Source organism: Lepidochelys kempii, chromosome 1 (genome assembly GCF_965140285.1).
Source record: "Lepidochelys kempii isolate rLepKem1 chromosome 1, rLepKem1.hap1, whole genome shotgun sequence".
Classification (NCBI taxonomy): domain Eukaryota; kingdom Metazoa; phylum Chordata; order Testudines; family Cheloniidae; genus Lepidochelys; species Lepidochelys kempii.
The window spans coordinates 252,428,128-252,445,668 of NC_136380.1; the positions used below are offsets into that span (position 1 = coordinate 252,428,128).

At 40.6% G+C, this 17,541-nt stretch overlaps 1 protein-coding gene across 2 annotated transcripts in view; it reads right to left on the bottom strand.

Moving 5' to 3' along the window:
• Positions 1-17,314, bottom strand: part of C1H12orf42 (chromosome 1 C12orf42 homolog) — a 252,140-nt gene extending 234,826 nt beyond the window's left edge. Inside the window, exons 1-3 of one of the 2 annotated variants that reach the window (XM_073323524.2) lie at positions 16,960-17,048; positions 2,343-2,570; positions 485-553 (exon numbers count right to left, since the gene is read on the bottom strand). Coding sequence is in view for 1 of the 2 variants with exons in the window: in XM_073323517.2 (XP_073179618.1) it covers positions 485-553; positions 16,960-17,199 (309 nt within the window). In the remaining variant the exon portion in view is untranslated. Of the gene's footprint in view, positions 1-484; positions 554-2,342; positions 2,571-16,959 lie in introns of both variants that reach the window. The other variant, XM_073323517.2, reaches the window with a different exon arrangement.
• Positions 17,315-17,541: the final 227 nt, after the last annotated feature.

The window sequence follows — 17,541 nt, forward strand, 5'->3', positions numbered from 1 at the left end:
TTGTTGCAGATTGATAGGTCCAGCTAGTCTATTAACGAGACACATTATAAAAAGAATCCCTGCAATACCTAGGCTGAGTCCTGTCTGTCTACAATATCCGTCACCCTGGTAACCAACACTTGTCTTTCCAGTTGCAGACACTTATTTACTTGGATGGTGTTAATGCTATTGAGTTATCTACCTAGGTATTTTTGACATGTCCATGGCTGTGGTTTCTGAGATATATCTTTGTGTCTCATTGATTTCAGAATTAATACACACATCATTTTGTTCAATGCAAGGAGAGGAAATAGCTCAAGCAGAGACTATTCTCTGAGTCAGATACTGAGCCATTGTCAGTGGCCCTGGACAAGGCCCCTTCAGCACAGAGCACTTAAAGACAAAGTATCCCTGCAGGAATGGAGAATTGGTGTGGGTAGAGCAGCCATGCACAGGATACAAAACAACAATTAATGCAATACAGTGGTACTGAGATAGTACTTACAGCAGGATGGTAAATGCCTCTATCCCACAAAGTTGCGCCACTCACAAAGGTTGTGTAGTAAGGGACCACCTGTAAGTATAAATATAAGTAGTTCAGTTTATCATAATCTAGTTTCTCAGGTTAAAACACACCATTTCTAAGAGCAATGTTTAAAAATGTCAATAGTATGGTAGGTCTAAAGTGACTTTCACAACATTGCTGTAAATATCAGATCAGACTAAAAATATAAAATTTAACTGTTGAGTTAATTATTTGCTTTTATGGGGTTGTTTTACTCTCTCCTCTCTATTTTTCTCCAGCCCATTTTCTTTAGGAAGTTTCTGGACTGTGTAGTTGTGACTCACTAGCAAACAGCTTCTGGAAATGCTTAACTGATATCTTATTACAAATTAAACCATTTGGCTAGACATGAACCTCTTGCCTAGGGTCTCTCTTCTCTGAGCAGGATGTGAAGAAAGACATATTTTCTCCAGCATGTCCTGGTTGACCTTCTTAACGTGACCAAAGCAATAGGAAATAAATAAAATTCAATATCTGAGTCCTCGTCCAAATATCGTTCTTATGCTTTGTCAAAGTAGCATTCTGATACTAACTGGAGAAATTTCCCTCTCCATTCTAGGCTCTGGGACCCAGCCTCTGTACTTTCTACAACCAGATAAAGCTTCCAGCATAAAAGATATTACAACAATCTGTCTTGTGCCCCCTTTCAGCAGTCAATCCCTATTCAGCACAGCACTTAAGTATGTGCTTAACTTCAGGCACATGCTTAAGTGCTTTGAGATTCCGTCCTGCAAAGTGCTAATCATTCTGGCTCCAATCCAGCAAACCATTAACTTTAAGCACATCAACAGTGTCATTGAAGTCATTCTGGCTATTCACGTGCTTAAAATTAAGCATTTGCTTAAGTGTTTTGCTGGAGATCAAGGGCTAGTTGAATAGGGATGGACTTAAACGTATACCTAAGTGTTTTGCTGAATTGGGGCCCTAATCCTGAGTATGTGATCTTGATTACTACCAAACTGTAGGTTTCAGAGTTGCAGCCGTGTTAGTCTGTATCTGCAAAAAGAAAAGGAGTACTTGTGGCACCTTAGAGACTAACAAATTTGCTCAAATAAATTTGTTAGTCTCTAAGGTGCCACAAGTACTCCTTTTCTTTTTACCAAACTGTACTGGGCAGCATTAACTAGAAACAGTTATGCCCTTTGTAAAGAGTAAAGGTAGTTGAATACTTTTCACTAAGTATTAAACAAATTTTGCTACTTTGGACTTGAATAACTTCTACCAATATTCCTGGCAGTACTATTTCATCTCACAATTTATTTGATGAGAACGTTATAATCAGGCAACTAAATTTTTCAACTTTTTTTTTTAAATAGTCTACCCGTTCAAGTAAACAATGGCAGTCAGAGCAGAAACTCACAATATTCCTTTTCCAAACAGTTTACCATTTGTAATTAGGGTAAAACTGTGCCTCTACATTTTAATTAGCAATGATGAATAATTACTGAGTTACCTCCAGGACCATTCTGTATGTAGTCCCACAGGGACCATGTTTACCACCTTTGTAATTCAAATGATCTCCTGCATGGAGAACTTGTGGATGCTCCAAGGCCCCAGGGCCAACTGAGCCTCAGATTCAATGACTTGAAAACTTTCAACATCCACATCACAAACTAGGAAGATGCAGCTAGCAACATGCTACACTGGAAGGCAGTGCTGCACCAGGGAGTAAAAGAGGCAAGAGAGGTGGTTGTGAGACAGGAAAGCAAAGAGACTGAAGGGGAAAGCACAGCAGGCCTCAAGAGCTAGGAATGCACCAGCTTCATTTTCTGGCTCCATGCTTTTTTGCCTGCATTACCTGTGGCAAGGACTGTTGCTTGAGAATTGGACTTTTCAGCCACTTGTGATGCTGTGGCACACCATATAATAACCGAACTGCTTTGGCACCTGTAGCATTGTCTTAAGGCAAACAGTTGTCACTCATTAGTTCAATGTGCATCTGAAGCCACTCCAAGATCCAATAAGGTGACACAGTGAGGTATCACAAGTCGATCTGAGTGAATTATTGGATTTTGCAGTTCAGTGGCTGAAAAATGGGGAAAAAAATCAGTTTGTTTCAAATTGAGACTGCAATTTTATTTATCTTGGTGAAACAAAACAAAAATATCATCTTGTTATATGTGGGGGGGGTTACCCTTTAAAAAATGTTTTTAAAAATCTCACTAAATTTCTAAACAAAACACTGTTTCAGAATGAAGTCAAAACACTTCCTTTTGAAAATGCAAAAAGAACTATTTTGCCTTTTTCAATGTTTTCCCTTTTTTATTCAGCCAAAACTATTTGCCAAATTCAGCCCAAATTTGGGAATAGTGTTGGTTGCCCTGAAGCTTCATTTTTCAGCAAATTTACTATTTGACCAAAAAAAATTCATGCAACTCTAATCACAAGTGTGCTGACGAAATGCATGATTGTCAATGTATCCATTGATGGATGTGCTCTTTCCTGAACCTAGGAAGAACAGCAGTTTCAGCTCAAGCTCCAGAAGGATTTCTAGGCTTTGATGTGACTATGGAAGAAGCTAAGCTCAGTGAACTAAGACAAGCCAGTTATTTACAAAAGAGAAAATATGAAATATCCTTATAGCCTAGCTGTAATTTTCTAAATTGCAAGGTCATTTTGGATGAAAGAGGCTCACATGTACTTCAAAAGGCAAAAGATACTATGCAAGGTTGCTTACTTTTAAAGAACTTGTGTAAGCTGCAGGGGCAGTCTCCATCCAGGAAAAATTAGTAATTTGAACAAATAATAAGAGCCACATTTTCAAAGAGCACACATAACAAAGCCTTCCAAATTTGCAGGTAAAACTATTTGCATGTCAAATACAAATGTTGTGTGACCAGGAGAAACATTTTCAAAAGCATTTAAGTGACACAGAAGCCCAAGTCAGATTTTCAGACGTGAATAAGACCATGTCTACACTAGCACTTATGTCGGCAAAACTTTGAAAAAAACACAAACCTGTGTGACATACGGTTTGATAGCATAGGCGCTCATGTGCACAGCACTATGTCAGTGGGAGATGCTCTCCCACCAACATAGCTACCACCGCTTGTTGGGCTGGTTTTATTATCATAGAATCATAGAATATCAGGATTGGAAGGGACCTCAGGAGGTCATCTAGTCCAACCCCCTGCTCAAAGCAGGACCAATCCCCAATTTATGCCACAAATCCCTAAATGGCCCCCTCAAGGATTGAACTCACAACCCTGGGTTTAGCAGGCCAATGCTCAAACCACTGAGCTATCCCTCCCCCATGAGCTTTCTCCCATCAGCACAATGCAACTACATGAGTGCTCTTATAGCAGAACAGCTGTAACAGTACCGCTGTGCCCCTATAAGCTTCTATTGTAGACATGGCGTAAGCCCTGGTCTACACTAGGACTTTAGGTCGAATTTAGCAGCGTTAAATCGATGTAAAGCTGCACCCGTCCACACGATGAAGCCCTTTAGTTCGACTTAAAGGGCTCTTAAAATCGATTTCCTTACTCCACCCCGACAAATGGATTAGCGCTTAAATCGGCCTTGCCGGGTCGAATTTGGGGTACAGTGGACACAATTCAACTGTATTGGCCTCCGGGAGCTATCCCAGAGTGCTCCATTGTGACTGCTCTGGACAGCACTCTCAACTCAGAGGCACGATTGTTTGCCGTTGCTCTGACGCAGGGAGGGGTGACTGACGACACGGCTTACAGGGTTGGCTTACAGGGAGTTAAAATCAACAAAGGCAGTGGCTTTACATCAATGAGTATTTCAGGCAGGACTTCACGGAGGGTTCCAATAAGAAATGGTGCACCTAAGTTAGTGTTCTTATTGGAACAAGGAGGTTAGCCTGGCCTCTGATTGATACATGGCTAGATTTACCTCGCTGCACCTTCTCTGTGAGTGACTGCAGTGTGACCTAGAGGAATGAGTCCCCTACATGGGGGGTGGGGGGGAGGGGTTGCAAATGAGTACAAAACAAATCTGGCCTATTTCTTGTTTTGATCCACTCCATCTATCTTTTACATCTTTGGCTGGCAGCAGACGGTGCAGAAGGACTGCATGCCATCCACATCTCATGGCTGCTCAGCAGAAGATGGTACAATAGGACTGCTAGCCATCCTCATCTCTTGCCTGCCTGGCAGAAGATGATGCAATAGGACAGCTAGCAATCTGTATCACCTGCCTGCTCACCATAAGATGGTTCAATAGGACTGACTGCAGGACTAAAGAGAATGACCTGATCAAGTCACTCCAAATTTAGTCCCTGCACCCATGTCTGCCCAGGCGCTCCTGATCGACCTCACAGAGGCGACCAGGAGCACCTCGGACATGACGATGACGGCTACCAGTCCTATTGCACCGTCTGCTGCCACAAGGCAATGGGTTGCTGCTGCTGTGTAGCAATGCCGTACCGTGTCTGCCAGCACCCAGGAGACATACGGTGACAGTGAGCTGAGCAGGCTCCATGCTTGCCATGGTATGGCATCTGCACAGGTAACTCAGGAAAAAAGGCACGAAACGATTGTCTGCCCTTGCTTTCACGGAGGGAGGGAGGGAACGGGGGCCTGACGATATGTACCCAGAACCACCCGCGACAATGTTTTAGCCCCATCAGGCATTGGGATCTCAACCCAGAATTCCAATGGGCAGCGGAGACTGCGGGAACTGTGGGACAGCTACCCACAGTGCAACACTCCAGAAGTCGACTCTAGCCTCGGTACTGTGGAAGCACTCTGCCGAGTTAATGCACTTAGAGCATTTTCTGTGGGGACACACACACTCAAATATATAAAACCGATTTTAAAAAACTGACTTCTATAAATTCGACCTAATTTCGTAGTGTAGACATACCCTTAGACACATAGAAACCCACGTCCCATTGACTTTCACACCTTTAAGTTCCCAAGTCAATTAGCTGCTTTTAAAAATGTTACCCCAAGCCTTGATTTTTGAATGTCAGTGAGGGAGGCCATTTGAACATTTGGCCTGAAATATGATTTATATCTGAAAAAAAGTGCCAGATATCTTTAACTGATCAACGTAATACCTTAAATGTCAAAACTCTTTATATGGATACATAATTTATATTTCAGTTTCCAAACTCTTGTGCATACATATATTTGCATGTGTGATATATAGTCACACTATATACATATATATACACACACGCAATCATAGAAGTGTAGGATGGAAAGGGATCTTGAGAGGTCATCTAGTCCAGTCCCCTGCAATCAGGGCAGGACTACGTAATAACTAGACCATGCCCGACAGGTGTTTGTCCAACTGTTCTTTAAAACCTTCAGTGATGGAGATTCCACAAACCTCCCTGGCCATGTTCCCTCTTTTTTTTTTTACATCCATGTGCGGAATGAATTTTGTTAGGTGCACCAATATGGAGGTGATGTGTGGCAGAGATGGGGCTGAGGGGTTCGGAGTGGGGAGGGGGTTCAGAGCTGGAGCAGAGGATTGGGTGCGGGGAGCTGGGGGTAAGGGATCTGGAGTGGGGCCAGGGATGAGGGGTTTCGGGTACAGCTGCCCCATGGCTATGGTGGGGAGAGAGGACTTCCCCTCAGCCCTCTATCACTGCAAGAGCCCAGGGCCAGGGGAGAGCGCCTCTCCCCGCTGAGGCAGCTCTGGGGCCGGGGCCAGGGGAGCGGTGTCTCTCCCTGCCTGTGCAGCCCTTGATAGCCTGCTGTGAGGCCATGCAGCTTATAGGGAACTTAGTCCCTAAGCAATTTGTCCCCGTGCTTAACTTACTCTGACAGTTAGGAAGCTTTTCCCAATGACCAGCCTAAATCTTCTTTGTTGCAATTTAAGCCCATTACTTCTTGTCCTATTCTCAGAGATTAAGAAGAAAATTTTTTCATCTTCCTCCTTGTAACAGCCTTTTATGTACTTAAAAACTGTTATGTACCCCCTCACTGTTCTCCTCCCCAGATTAAACAAACCCAATTTTTTCAATCTTTCCTTAGAGTTCATTTTCTAGACCTCAGAGCTGGCAGTAGGGATAAGCAAACTAAGCAATTGCTTAGGGCCCCAAGCAGCTCAATGGGGCCCCCTATTAATTATTAGAATGTGTTGGGGGGGCAAATATTCCTGTGTACGGCCCCCAGTGGGCTAGCAACAGCACTGCTAGACCATTAATCATTTTTATTGCTTTTATCTGGACTTTCTCCAATTTTCCACATCCTTCTTGAAATGTGGCACCCAGAACTGGACACAATTCTCCAGCTGAGGCTTTATCAGCATGGAGTAAAGCAGAAGAATTACTTCTCGTATCTTGCTTATAACACTGCCGCTAATACATCCCAGAATGATGTTTGCTTTTTTTTTTTTTTTTTTTTTTGGAACAGTGTTACACTGTTGACTCATATTTAGCCTGTGATCCACTATGACCCCCAGATCCCTTTCCACAGTACTCCTTCCTAGGCAGTCATTTCCCATTTTGTATGTGTGCAATTGATTGTTCTTTCCTAAGTGGAGTACTTTGCATTTGTCCTTATTGAATTTCATCCCATTTACTTCAGACCATTTCTCCAGTTTGTCCAGATGATTTTTAATTTTAATCCTATCCTCTAAAACACCCGCAACCCCTCCCAGCTTGGTATTGTCCGCAAACTTTAAAAGTATACTCTCTATGTCATTACCTAAATCATTTATGAAGATACTGAACAGAACCCAGGACCAATCCCTGTAACACCCCACTCATTATGCCCTTCCAGCTTGACTGTGAACCACTGGTAACTACTCTCTGAGAATGGTTTTCCAACCAATTATGCACCCACTGTATAGTAGCTCCATCTAGGTTGTATTTCACTAGTTGTTTATAAAAAGGTCATGGAGGACAGTATCAAAAGCCTTACTAAAGTCAAGATATACCACATCGACTGCTTCCCCCCATCCACAAGGCTTGTTACCCTGTCAAAGAAAACTATTAGCTCGGTTTGACATGACATGTTTTTGACAAATCCATGCTGACCGTAACTTAGCACCTTATTATCTTCTAGGTGTTTGCAAATTGATTGTTAGATTATTTGCTCTATTATCTTCCAAAGTACTGAAGTTAAGCTGACTAGTCTGTAATTCCCTGGGCTGTCCTTATTCCTATTTTATAGATTGGCACTATATTTTCCCTTTTCCAGTCCTCTGGAACCTTTCCCGTCTACCATAAGTTTTCAAAGATAATTGCTAATGGCTCAGATATCACCTCTGTCAGCTCCTTGAGTATTTTAGGATGTATTTCATCAGGCCCTGCTGACTTGAAGACATCTAACTTGTGTCAGTAATTTTATTCTTTCCCAGCCTCAGATCCTACCTCATTTTCACTGGCTTCCACTATGTTAGACATCCAATCGCTACTAACCTTTTTTGGTGAAAACTGAAACAAAAAATTCTCTTAGCACTTCTCCCATTTCCACATTTTCTGTTATTGTCTCCCCAGCCCCCCTCCCATTGAGTAATGGGCTTACCTTGTACTTAGTCTTATTCTGTATTTTTAGGATGTTTTCTTGTTACCCTTTATGTCCCTAGCTAGTTTAATCTCGTTTTGTGCCTTGGGCTTTCTAATTTTGTCCCTACATACTTATGTTATTTGTTTATATTCATCCTTTGCAACTTGACCTAGTTTCCACTTTTTGTAGGACTCTTTTGTGTGTGTGTGTTTCAGATCATTGAAGATCTCCTAGTTAAGCCAGCGCAGTCTCTTGCCATACCTCCTATTTTTCCTGTGCAGTGGGATAGTTTGCTCGTGTCCTTAATAATGTCTCTTTCAAAAACTGCCAACTGACTCAAAGCGTTTTTCCCCACAGACATGCTTTGCATTGGATTTTACCTACCAACTCCCTGAGTTTGCTAAATAGTCTGACTTCTTGAAATCCCTTATTTTTATTGCGCTTTTTTCCCCTCCTACTGTTTGTTAGAATCAGGAACTCTATCTTTTCAGGATCGCTTTCACCCGAGCTGCCTTCCACTTTCAAATTCTCAACCAATTCCTCCCTAGTTGTCAAAATCAAGTCTAGAACAGCTGCTCCCCTAGTAGCTTTCTCCACCTTCTGAAATAAAAAATGGTCTCCAATGCATTCCAAGCACTTGCTGGAGAATCTGTGCCTTGCCGTATTACTTTCCCAACAGATGTCTGGGTAGTTGAAGTCCCCCATCACCACCAAGTCCGGTGCTTTGGATGATTTTGTTAGTTGTTTAAAAAAAGCCTCATCCACCTCTTCTTCTTGGTTAGATGGTCTGTAGTAGACCCCTACCACGATATCACCCTTGGTTTTTACCCCTTTTATCCTTATCGAGAGACTTTTGACAAATCTGACTCCTATTTCCACCTCCATCTCAGTCCAAGTGTATACAACTTTGATATACAAGGCTTACACATTGTGACAGGGTCAGGCCAGATGGCTAAAGGAGAGTAATAGAAGGCAGATATATTAGCCCCAGATTAAGTAGGTCCCTTTTCCCTGGGTAAGGTAACAGGGAAGGTTCCAGAACAATCAGGAACCTTCTGGAGACAATTAAGACAGACAGGCTGATTAGAACACCTGCAGCCAATCAAGAAACTGTTAGAATCAATTAAGACAGGCTAATCAGGGCACCTGGGTTTAAAAAGGAGCTCACTTCAGTTTATGGTGCATGTCTGAGGAGCTGGGAGCAAGAAGCACTAGGAGCTGTGAGTGAGAATGTGGACTGTTGGAGAACTGAGGAGTACAAGCATTATCAGACACCAGGAGGAAGGTCCTATGGTGAGAATAAAGAAGGGTGTTGGGAGGAGGCCATGGGGAAGTAGCCCAGGGAGTTGTAGCTGTCGCACAGCTGTTCCAGGAGGCACTCTAGACAGCTGCATTCCACAGGGCCCTGGGCTGGAACCCAGAGAAAAGGGCAGGCCTGGGTTCCCCCCAAACCTCCCAACTCCTAGTCAGACACAGGAGAAGTCGACCTGGACTGTGGGTTCAGAAAAACAGCCAAACTGAGGGCTGCCATGAAGTTCCAAAGTGAGCAAATCCGCCAATAAGCACAAGACCCACCAAGGTAGAGGAGGAATTTTGTCACAACATGCACATGTATGTATGATGTATGTTTGGAAAGTAGTCATGTAAATTATGCCTACCAAGCTTCAGTAAGTTAAAATACAAAATTTGAAAAACAGTACATAATATTACACACATAAGAATTACTTCACCCATCAGGAAAATGCAGCCACCTTTGCGGTGGAATGCAGCAACCATGAAAATATCACTAACATAACTACACTATAGTGTTAGACAGGAAGTTAAGACGCATTATCCTGCGGCAGAAGCAAGGGAATTTGGGTAGGCAGAATGTAATTTGATCAGGATACCAAGGCAAATTCTTTTACCTATTATTGTGATAAGTATATTGGGGTCTTTACATGACCAAACATAGTCAAGACCTCAGTTTTATGTCTAGTCCCAGACTGGTCCTTCCCACAGAACACAATGTTGAAAGCCTAATGCCTTTCCCATACCTTCAAAGCAGAACTGCATTTCTTGTGTCTCAAATGACATCAGACTCGGCTTCCTGCTAGGAAGTGTCAATAAATGCCAGCTTTCAATGCTATATACACACCACAGCATTTGGGGTTATGCAGATATTAAAACAGTGACTCATTTTTTTCCCCAAAAGTTGCTTTGTAAATTCATAAGGGCAGATGCTCTGCTGATATAAATTGTCACAGCTTCATTGACAGACCTGTGACAATTTACACCAGCTGAAGATCTACACCATGGTGTGTATAGACGCGCACACACACTCATTTATTTATAAACTATACATAGAAATAGAAAATATTATTGGTACATACACATTCGGTAACCTACAACTAATTACTTCATTTACCTTTAGTGTCTCCTGCTCCTTCTCCCTCAGCAGTGAAAGTGACAGCATATATAGTTTTTAATGTTTATGTTGCCATACTCCCACAAAGGGAACTGTTGTCCTACATATCTGAAACTCCCATATGTACCAGCAGGATAGGCAGAAGCCTATCAAAGAAAATAATCTCCTCTTTTCCAAATTTCTAATGATTGTTCAGAAGCAACATGTAGTGCTTCCTGGGGCTCTTACTAAAATAAAATAGCTTTAAATGTATGAAACCAATTATGAGGAGCCCCCTTACTATGTTAAACATACACTAATAACAAATTGGCTGCCACAAATTTAGATTTGTTTATTAATTCGTATCTAGCGCTCCTTTTAAAGTCAAAGCACCTGCCGTGCAGCAGGGAAGCAGTTATAGGGTGTTCACAAAGGTTTGATCTCAAAATGTTTTAGTCAGATTAAAAGACATGTAAGATTTCTTTATAAATAAAAGGGTATTGTAATTAACAAGAAAAAACACACTGGAAAGTACCAAGTAGCTCAGATATTCATTGCTAGCCATTAACCTGATTTTCTAATTAATCTGACATTAGGAATTCATTAACAATCATTTGTGTTTATGTGGCTGTATAATGAAGGTTGATAAATGAATGCAAATGAAACAAGGGAGTTTTGGACACTTATAAAGCAATGAACTTGTTTGGCAGTAATTATATATTGAAAGCTAAATCAAGTACATTTGGAAAGCCGCAAAGGTAGAGCCACAAACTAAATGTACATAGATATAAAGGAATAGAAAAGCTTTATATCTTTTAAAATACCTTATAAGAGAGAGACAGCCTAAGTAAGATATTAATGGCAAACAGTCCATTTCTAGCAAAAAGAAATAGGACTTCAGCCTACATGTTAATAAAGAACAAAGTTAACAAAAAGCAAAACAACTTAGCTAATAAAAAAACCCTCACCGTTAACAATAAAGTGCAAACAGGTGGTGTACTAGAGGGTTAATGTTTTTGTTTCTTTAAGAAAGACCAACAAGTGTTCATATACTTGAATGTACACTAATAAATGAAACCACCTAGCAAATTGGATGCAAGAGATGAATGAATGTTGAAGCTTGTTTTACCATTATCAGGGTGCATTCCCTCTAATGAGTTGGGAACATGATCTTTCCAATCAGTTTTGACCACTTTATTTCCGCTCACTGTGGCCCCAGTCCTGCCCCTGGACAGAGAGCTCTTAACTACACTGGAACTCTGTACAGGTTCAGGTGTCTGCCCCAGCGTATTTGTTTGCAGGCTCAGGATCTATGTTTATGTTAATGATCAGAGGTGAGTGAATCATTAATAGCAAAGATGATGAAACTTTTGCTTGAGTGGCTACAGGCCTGCTTGGGGACATGTATCTGAAAGGAATCTATTTATTCCTTAGTCTCCATGTCATGCCCCATCACACATGATGATGCGGTGTCATTTCACCACATGACATCAACACGCTTAACCATATATAGACACCGAAGTGACTCCCTCCTCCTATTTTGATCTACTTTGAACATTGGTTCCAGTGCCTATGGGCTGGGTGGCATAGTTCTTCCTCTGCCCTAAGTGGGGAAGGACTCTCACCTGAGTCAGTCTTTCTGCTACCACTGGTGTTGTAGAGTTTACAACAGTGGTGGGCAACCTGCTTCCTGCAGCTCTGATTGGCCAAGAAACTGCAGGCAGCCGTGCAAATGTAAACAAACGGTCCGGTGGCCCGCCAACAGATTATCCTGATGGGCCGCGTGCAGCCCGCAGGTTGCCCACCACTGGCTTACAAGCATGGCAGAGTAACACTTGCCAGCAAGGTGCATTCCTGCAACCTTAGAGCCTCGTCATCCACAGCAGCATCCAGAAACAGATGCAGGTTGCCCCTCAATCACAAGTTCACACCCTATGTAAGACTTCTGACCCACCCCAAGTGGGTAGGTGCCGGTGCCAGTGATCTGGCTGGTTCAAATCCTCACCCAGGCATTTCAGGGGTGGGAAAGAACCTACCCATGATGCCTTGGGCATAGGGGTATACCTTAGTGAAGTATATATGTGGTTTAAATTTTCTCTCCCTTAAACACACACACACTTCAAATCAGGAGACCTTTCAATAAGGTTTACTATTTCGAAAACATCCAATAAACAAGCTGGGCAGAACTTAGCTCCTTCAAAACTAATCGCACTCTTCAGTCTGGATCAAAAATGTTTTGTTTCTGAGAATCAATAACAGCCTTTGTCAGGAATCAAATATTTAGATTTAGACAAAGTCAAGCATAAGCAAACTCAAGACCTGAAAGAGATAATCTATCTCCAGGTGTTTAAAATTAATCAACAATCCATATAAATACAGTGTACCATAACAAGGAATTTAATATTTTCTCCTTTGTAGAAAATAAATTTGCATGGCATAGGAAAATTAAATAAATCATGTCTATTTTCAATTATTCTTGTTCAATAAATAATAAAAAATGTTATTGGATGGTCAACATCAAAGTTACTGCCGGTCACAAATCTATGCATAACCAAGATCACGTAACACAGTTTCATTTAGACTATACCAAATTACCTCCAAAAAAGTATGATTAGCCTAATTTGAAATTTATAAAAATCTGTTTTAAATTGTTTGAGCATAGTTCTACTCCATAGTTTTGATACTTCTACATTATGAGAGAACCCTGTGGAATGTTAGGGAGGAACCAATACATCTAAAGGAAATCACAAATACTGAACTAACATATGCTAACTTTTCTTCTGGGAACAAAAGGAGCATCTTTGTTTTCCCCTCACCAGCAAACACCAAGCAATCAAAGAAGAACCTTTTCAGCAACAAACATTAGCAGGGAAATTCAGTTGTATTTAATTAAGTTCTTCCGAAAGAAACTGCACGCTGTCACACTGAAGAGGTTATCAGAGGTCAGATGCCTGCATTGACTTTGTGACCTCTAAAAGGCAAAATAAAAGGTAGTGGCATCCCTGCTGGTAAGATGGGCTTCCACGTTTGTTTCTCTCCCTTTCTGCTTTAATTTAATAGCAATCAGCACAATATGGCTGCTTTTCTTTTAACAATAGGATGGGCAGAAGTTAGATTTACAACACCACAAGGGGTAAGATAGGACACAAGTGCAGCTCACTATGACTCTTGATCTAGAATAGGAGCATCACTTTGATACACATAAATAACATGCAAATCTACTTAAGAATCATTGTTGTCAAAACTAGACAGATGTGCACTTCTTAAAATTTTGTATTACCTTCTGGAACTTCTCACATATGCAATTTATCTTAGATAAAATAGTTCTCTCTAAAATTAAAGATAATCAGATTTATAAATTAGGGCTGTGCAAAGAACGTATTGTCAGTATTTCTTTGATCATTTATAGCGGAGCTGTTATGACAATATTTGCGTGCGCATATCAAAAATATAAAAAAACCCCAGTCAGTACAGTAAATATAACTGCAAGGTATTCTAAAAGAACCCTGGCAATATCATTACTCAGAGAAAATTCCCATTGTTGGCAGTTGGGCTACACAAGTAGGGTGACCAGATAGCAAGTGTGAAAAATTGGAACAGTTTTTTTTCAGGGGAGGGGGATAGTTGCCTACATAAGATAAAACCTGTAATACCAGGATGTCTGGTCACCCTATACACAAATGAGTAAGGGGAGCAGAATTTATCCCAAAGTTGTAAAATTGCACTTATTAATAAAGCTGCATGATTTCTGAGCAGCTATTCTTACATTGATGTCCTAATAATGAATAAAAAGCATTCGCCATCCACATTAACTCTATTGCATCAAAAATCCAGTCTCTCTTTTTAGTAACCTGAAGCTAAAAACGGATCTGGTTATCCTCTAAGCTTCCTTTAAGTGCTTTATATTAAGACTACTTTAGACATGCATGTTATCTTCATGAGGAAACAACTCTTCCTTTCCTTAATTAAGATATTTGCATAATAGTTACCATGAGTTTTTAAAACTATTTCTCCCTACTTCATTTGTCAGCTATCGTGCTTCATCCCCTTGACTATTTCCCTATTTCATCCCCTCAGTGTGAGATGCCTTCCACTGGACTTCTCAAACTCACCAACACAAATCTTCAGGTGGTGGAAATGTAGAGTTCCTCCTGGATAGGATAACACTCTCCACTATCAATGCAGTTAATAATTAGATGACATCCTGGTCCCATTGACTTCCATGAGGCCAGGGTAGCACCTATTATCTCTTTCAAGCCCAAACTCATACTCCATACAGGGCCAAATCCTGCCTGCCCACCTTCACAAGTGGGGAAGACCCTACATACAATGGAACTACTTCAGTTCCATTATGGAGGTGAGATGGGAGGGGGATTAAAGCAACCTGTGAAGGGGCAGCGGCAACTCAGAGAGGGAATTTAAGGGCACTGTAAGGGAACAATCAGTAGATCTCCAGAGTGGGTACAGGGAAGCTCTACCTACTACTACAGCCCATGGAGTTGTAATAAAGACGTTGGAGCAGCTGTGCCAAGTCACTAGCCTGGAGGAGAGCAGTTTACTTGGGTCTGGGGGGAACTAGGGTGGAGGAATGAAGGCAGTATTTTGTTTTCAGTCTTTATTATGGCAAAGCTCCTATTAAAATCAGTGGGAGTTTTGTTTGCATCACACCCCTCAAATGACACATCAGACTATATACTTTAAAATATATATATATTATTAAATGTAGGAAATATTTGAATTTTTTTAATTAACTACAGGTTTCAGAGTAACAGCCGTGTTAGTCTGTATTTGCAAAAAGAAAAGGAGTACTTGTGGCACCTTAGAGACTAACCAATTTATTTGAGCATGAGCTTTCGTGAGCTACAGCTCACTTCATCGGATGCATACTGTGGAAACTGCAGAAGACATTATATACACAGAGACCATGAAACAATACCTCCTCCCACCCCACTCTTCTGCTGGTAATAGCTTATCTAAAGTGATCATCATCATCATCTAAAGTTGGCCCAACTTGATGATCACTTTAGATAAGCTATTACCAGCAGGAGAGTGGGGTGGGAGGAGGTATTGTTTCATGGTCTCTGTGTATATAATGTCTTCTGCAGTTTCTACAGTATGCATCCAATGAAGTGAGCTGTAGCTCACGAAAGCTCATGCTCAAATAAATTGGTTAGTCTCTAAGGTGCCACAAGTACTCCTTTTCTTTTTTAAAATAACTACAGTATTTGATCTCAGTTCATCACAGTATTAAATCCCACAGACCAGCAGTAGTTAGATTATTTACAGCAGGGAAGACATCTTTTCTAAATCATCCACTTAGCAGTGCCGTATCGACACTTTTGCCTGTCAGATTTATCCATCAGGAAATGCAGCTGCTCCCCCAAAACGTAGTTACACTATAATAGTTGACACAAAGCCTTTGAAAATGCCAATCTCAACAACTGCATCACTTCTAGTAACTACAGCTATACAGTACAACAGTATAAACTTGAAAGTGACTGAAAATAAATTAGAAAACAGATCTTGAGATGAAAGATATCAAAGGATAACAAGGGGGGAAAAAACTACTGTTAATTTTCTTCAACCCCAAACAAGCCTTTTCTTCCCTGTGCTTTAAATTTTCTCTCTTGCTGAAACTAGTTGCAGTCATGATGCTTTAGTCAATACACAAAGCAATTACTTTCTAAAGTAAAACAACCTTAGGTCAACGAAAGATAAGGGCAATCATACAGTGTGTCTTGGTGATATCTAAATGCCAAGCTTCTGGTTTTCCTTCCAGCCAAATCCAAGTTACTTGAAGGAGCACAATATTTATTTTCCCTGGTAACGTGCTGGGATACCAGAGTGTACACTTTAGCTAACTACAGTCTGCTGTGTTTATCCTCATCTTGTTCCACATAATTCAGTAAAATACACAGACAAGTGCCACATCTGGATTTGTTACCTAGGCAGCAAATAAACTTAGTCTGAAACCTCACAGCAAAACATACTGTTTTAAATTTTAACTAGTGTGGAGGGCTACTCATTTATCAAACTCTGCAAAAATAAAAACAAATTCCAGGTTTCCAACTTTGTCTCAATTAAAAGTTAGGTTACTTGGGGGTGGGAGTGTCTTAAATGTCAAGGCTCTTATTTTCTCTGTAGGATTTAATATTGAATTGAGCAGCAGTGTCTCAACAATGCAGTAATTCTGTACATTGGGACAAACTCAGAGCCCTGTTTAAAAAAGGCAAACAACTAAAATCATCTTCATAATAGCATAATTAAATTAATAACAAAAATGCAAAAGGGTACCTGTATGTAATTTTTGTTTTGTTTTTACAAACATTACAGCTTCAAAAAATTAAGCATGAGAACAACCACAGTTCACTTAAGTGAGGAAAAAATACTTAACAAAAAGTCCAGTCAGTGCTTTTACATTTCACTAAAATTCAAGATAAAGGCTATCAAAAGCAGCTTTCATGTGTGTTCATAATTAGCATTTGATTTGTTTCAACACTATTTTCAAGAACCTTACAAAGTTTTGGCCTTTGTCTTGAATCCATTAGAAGCCTTATGAAACAGTAAGTTAATGAAATATTGGACCTCACACTCACCTTACACATAGCAGAGTTTTTTAACATAAATTTCTTGAAAACATTTTCCTGGGAAGATAGGCAAGGCTGCCATGATGGAGAGCTGGTCAATTTAAAGTTTTTCCTGCTGTCATGAAAATAAAGTGTCCTTTGCCTTCTGTTGCATGTGAAGTCATTTACACCTTTTGTGGCAGAGTAACTGGTCTGGTTTGTTTGACAAAGAAGAACAGGTGTCTTTGCCTTCACTTCAAAGTGCTTCATATTTGCATTTTATCCTTCTCCACTTTGGTTCAAGACAGAAAGTTCAAAATCTGAAGAGAAGAGGGAGAGTGCAATGGGGGAAAAATGATAGCCTGAAAATGATCTACACACAGTGCCTATGGTAGCCAAGAGAGTTTTTAGAAGTATTTTCACAAGGGTATGAGCTCATCCTGTAAATGATAAACTAAAGGAGGAATGTAAACTCTTGAGGCCTGAAAAAGTATAGGAGGGTAGTCAAATACTTCCAAGCTAGTTACCTTAAGGCTAAGCAACATAAAAAAAACCTAAATTAAGTATCACAATTTTTAGAAAAAGAGATTAAAATTGTTCAGTGTAAGAAAA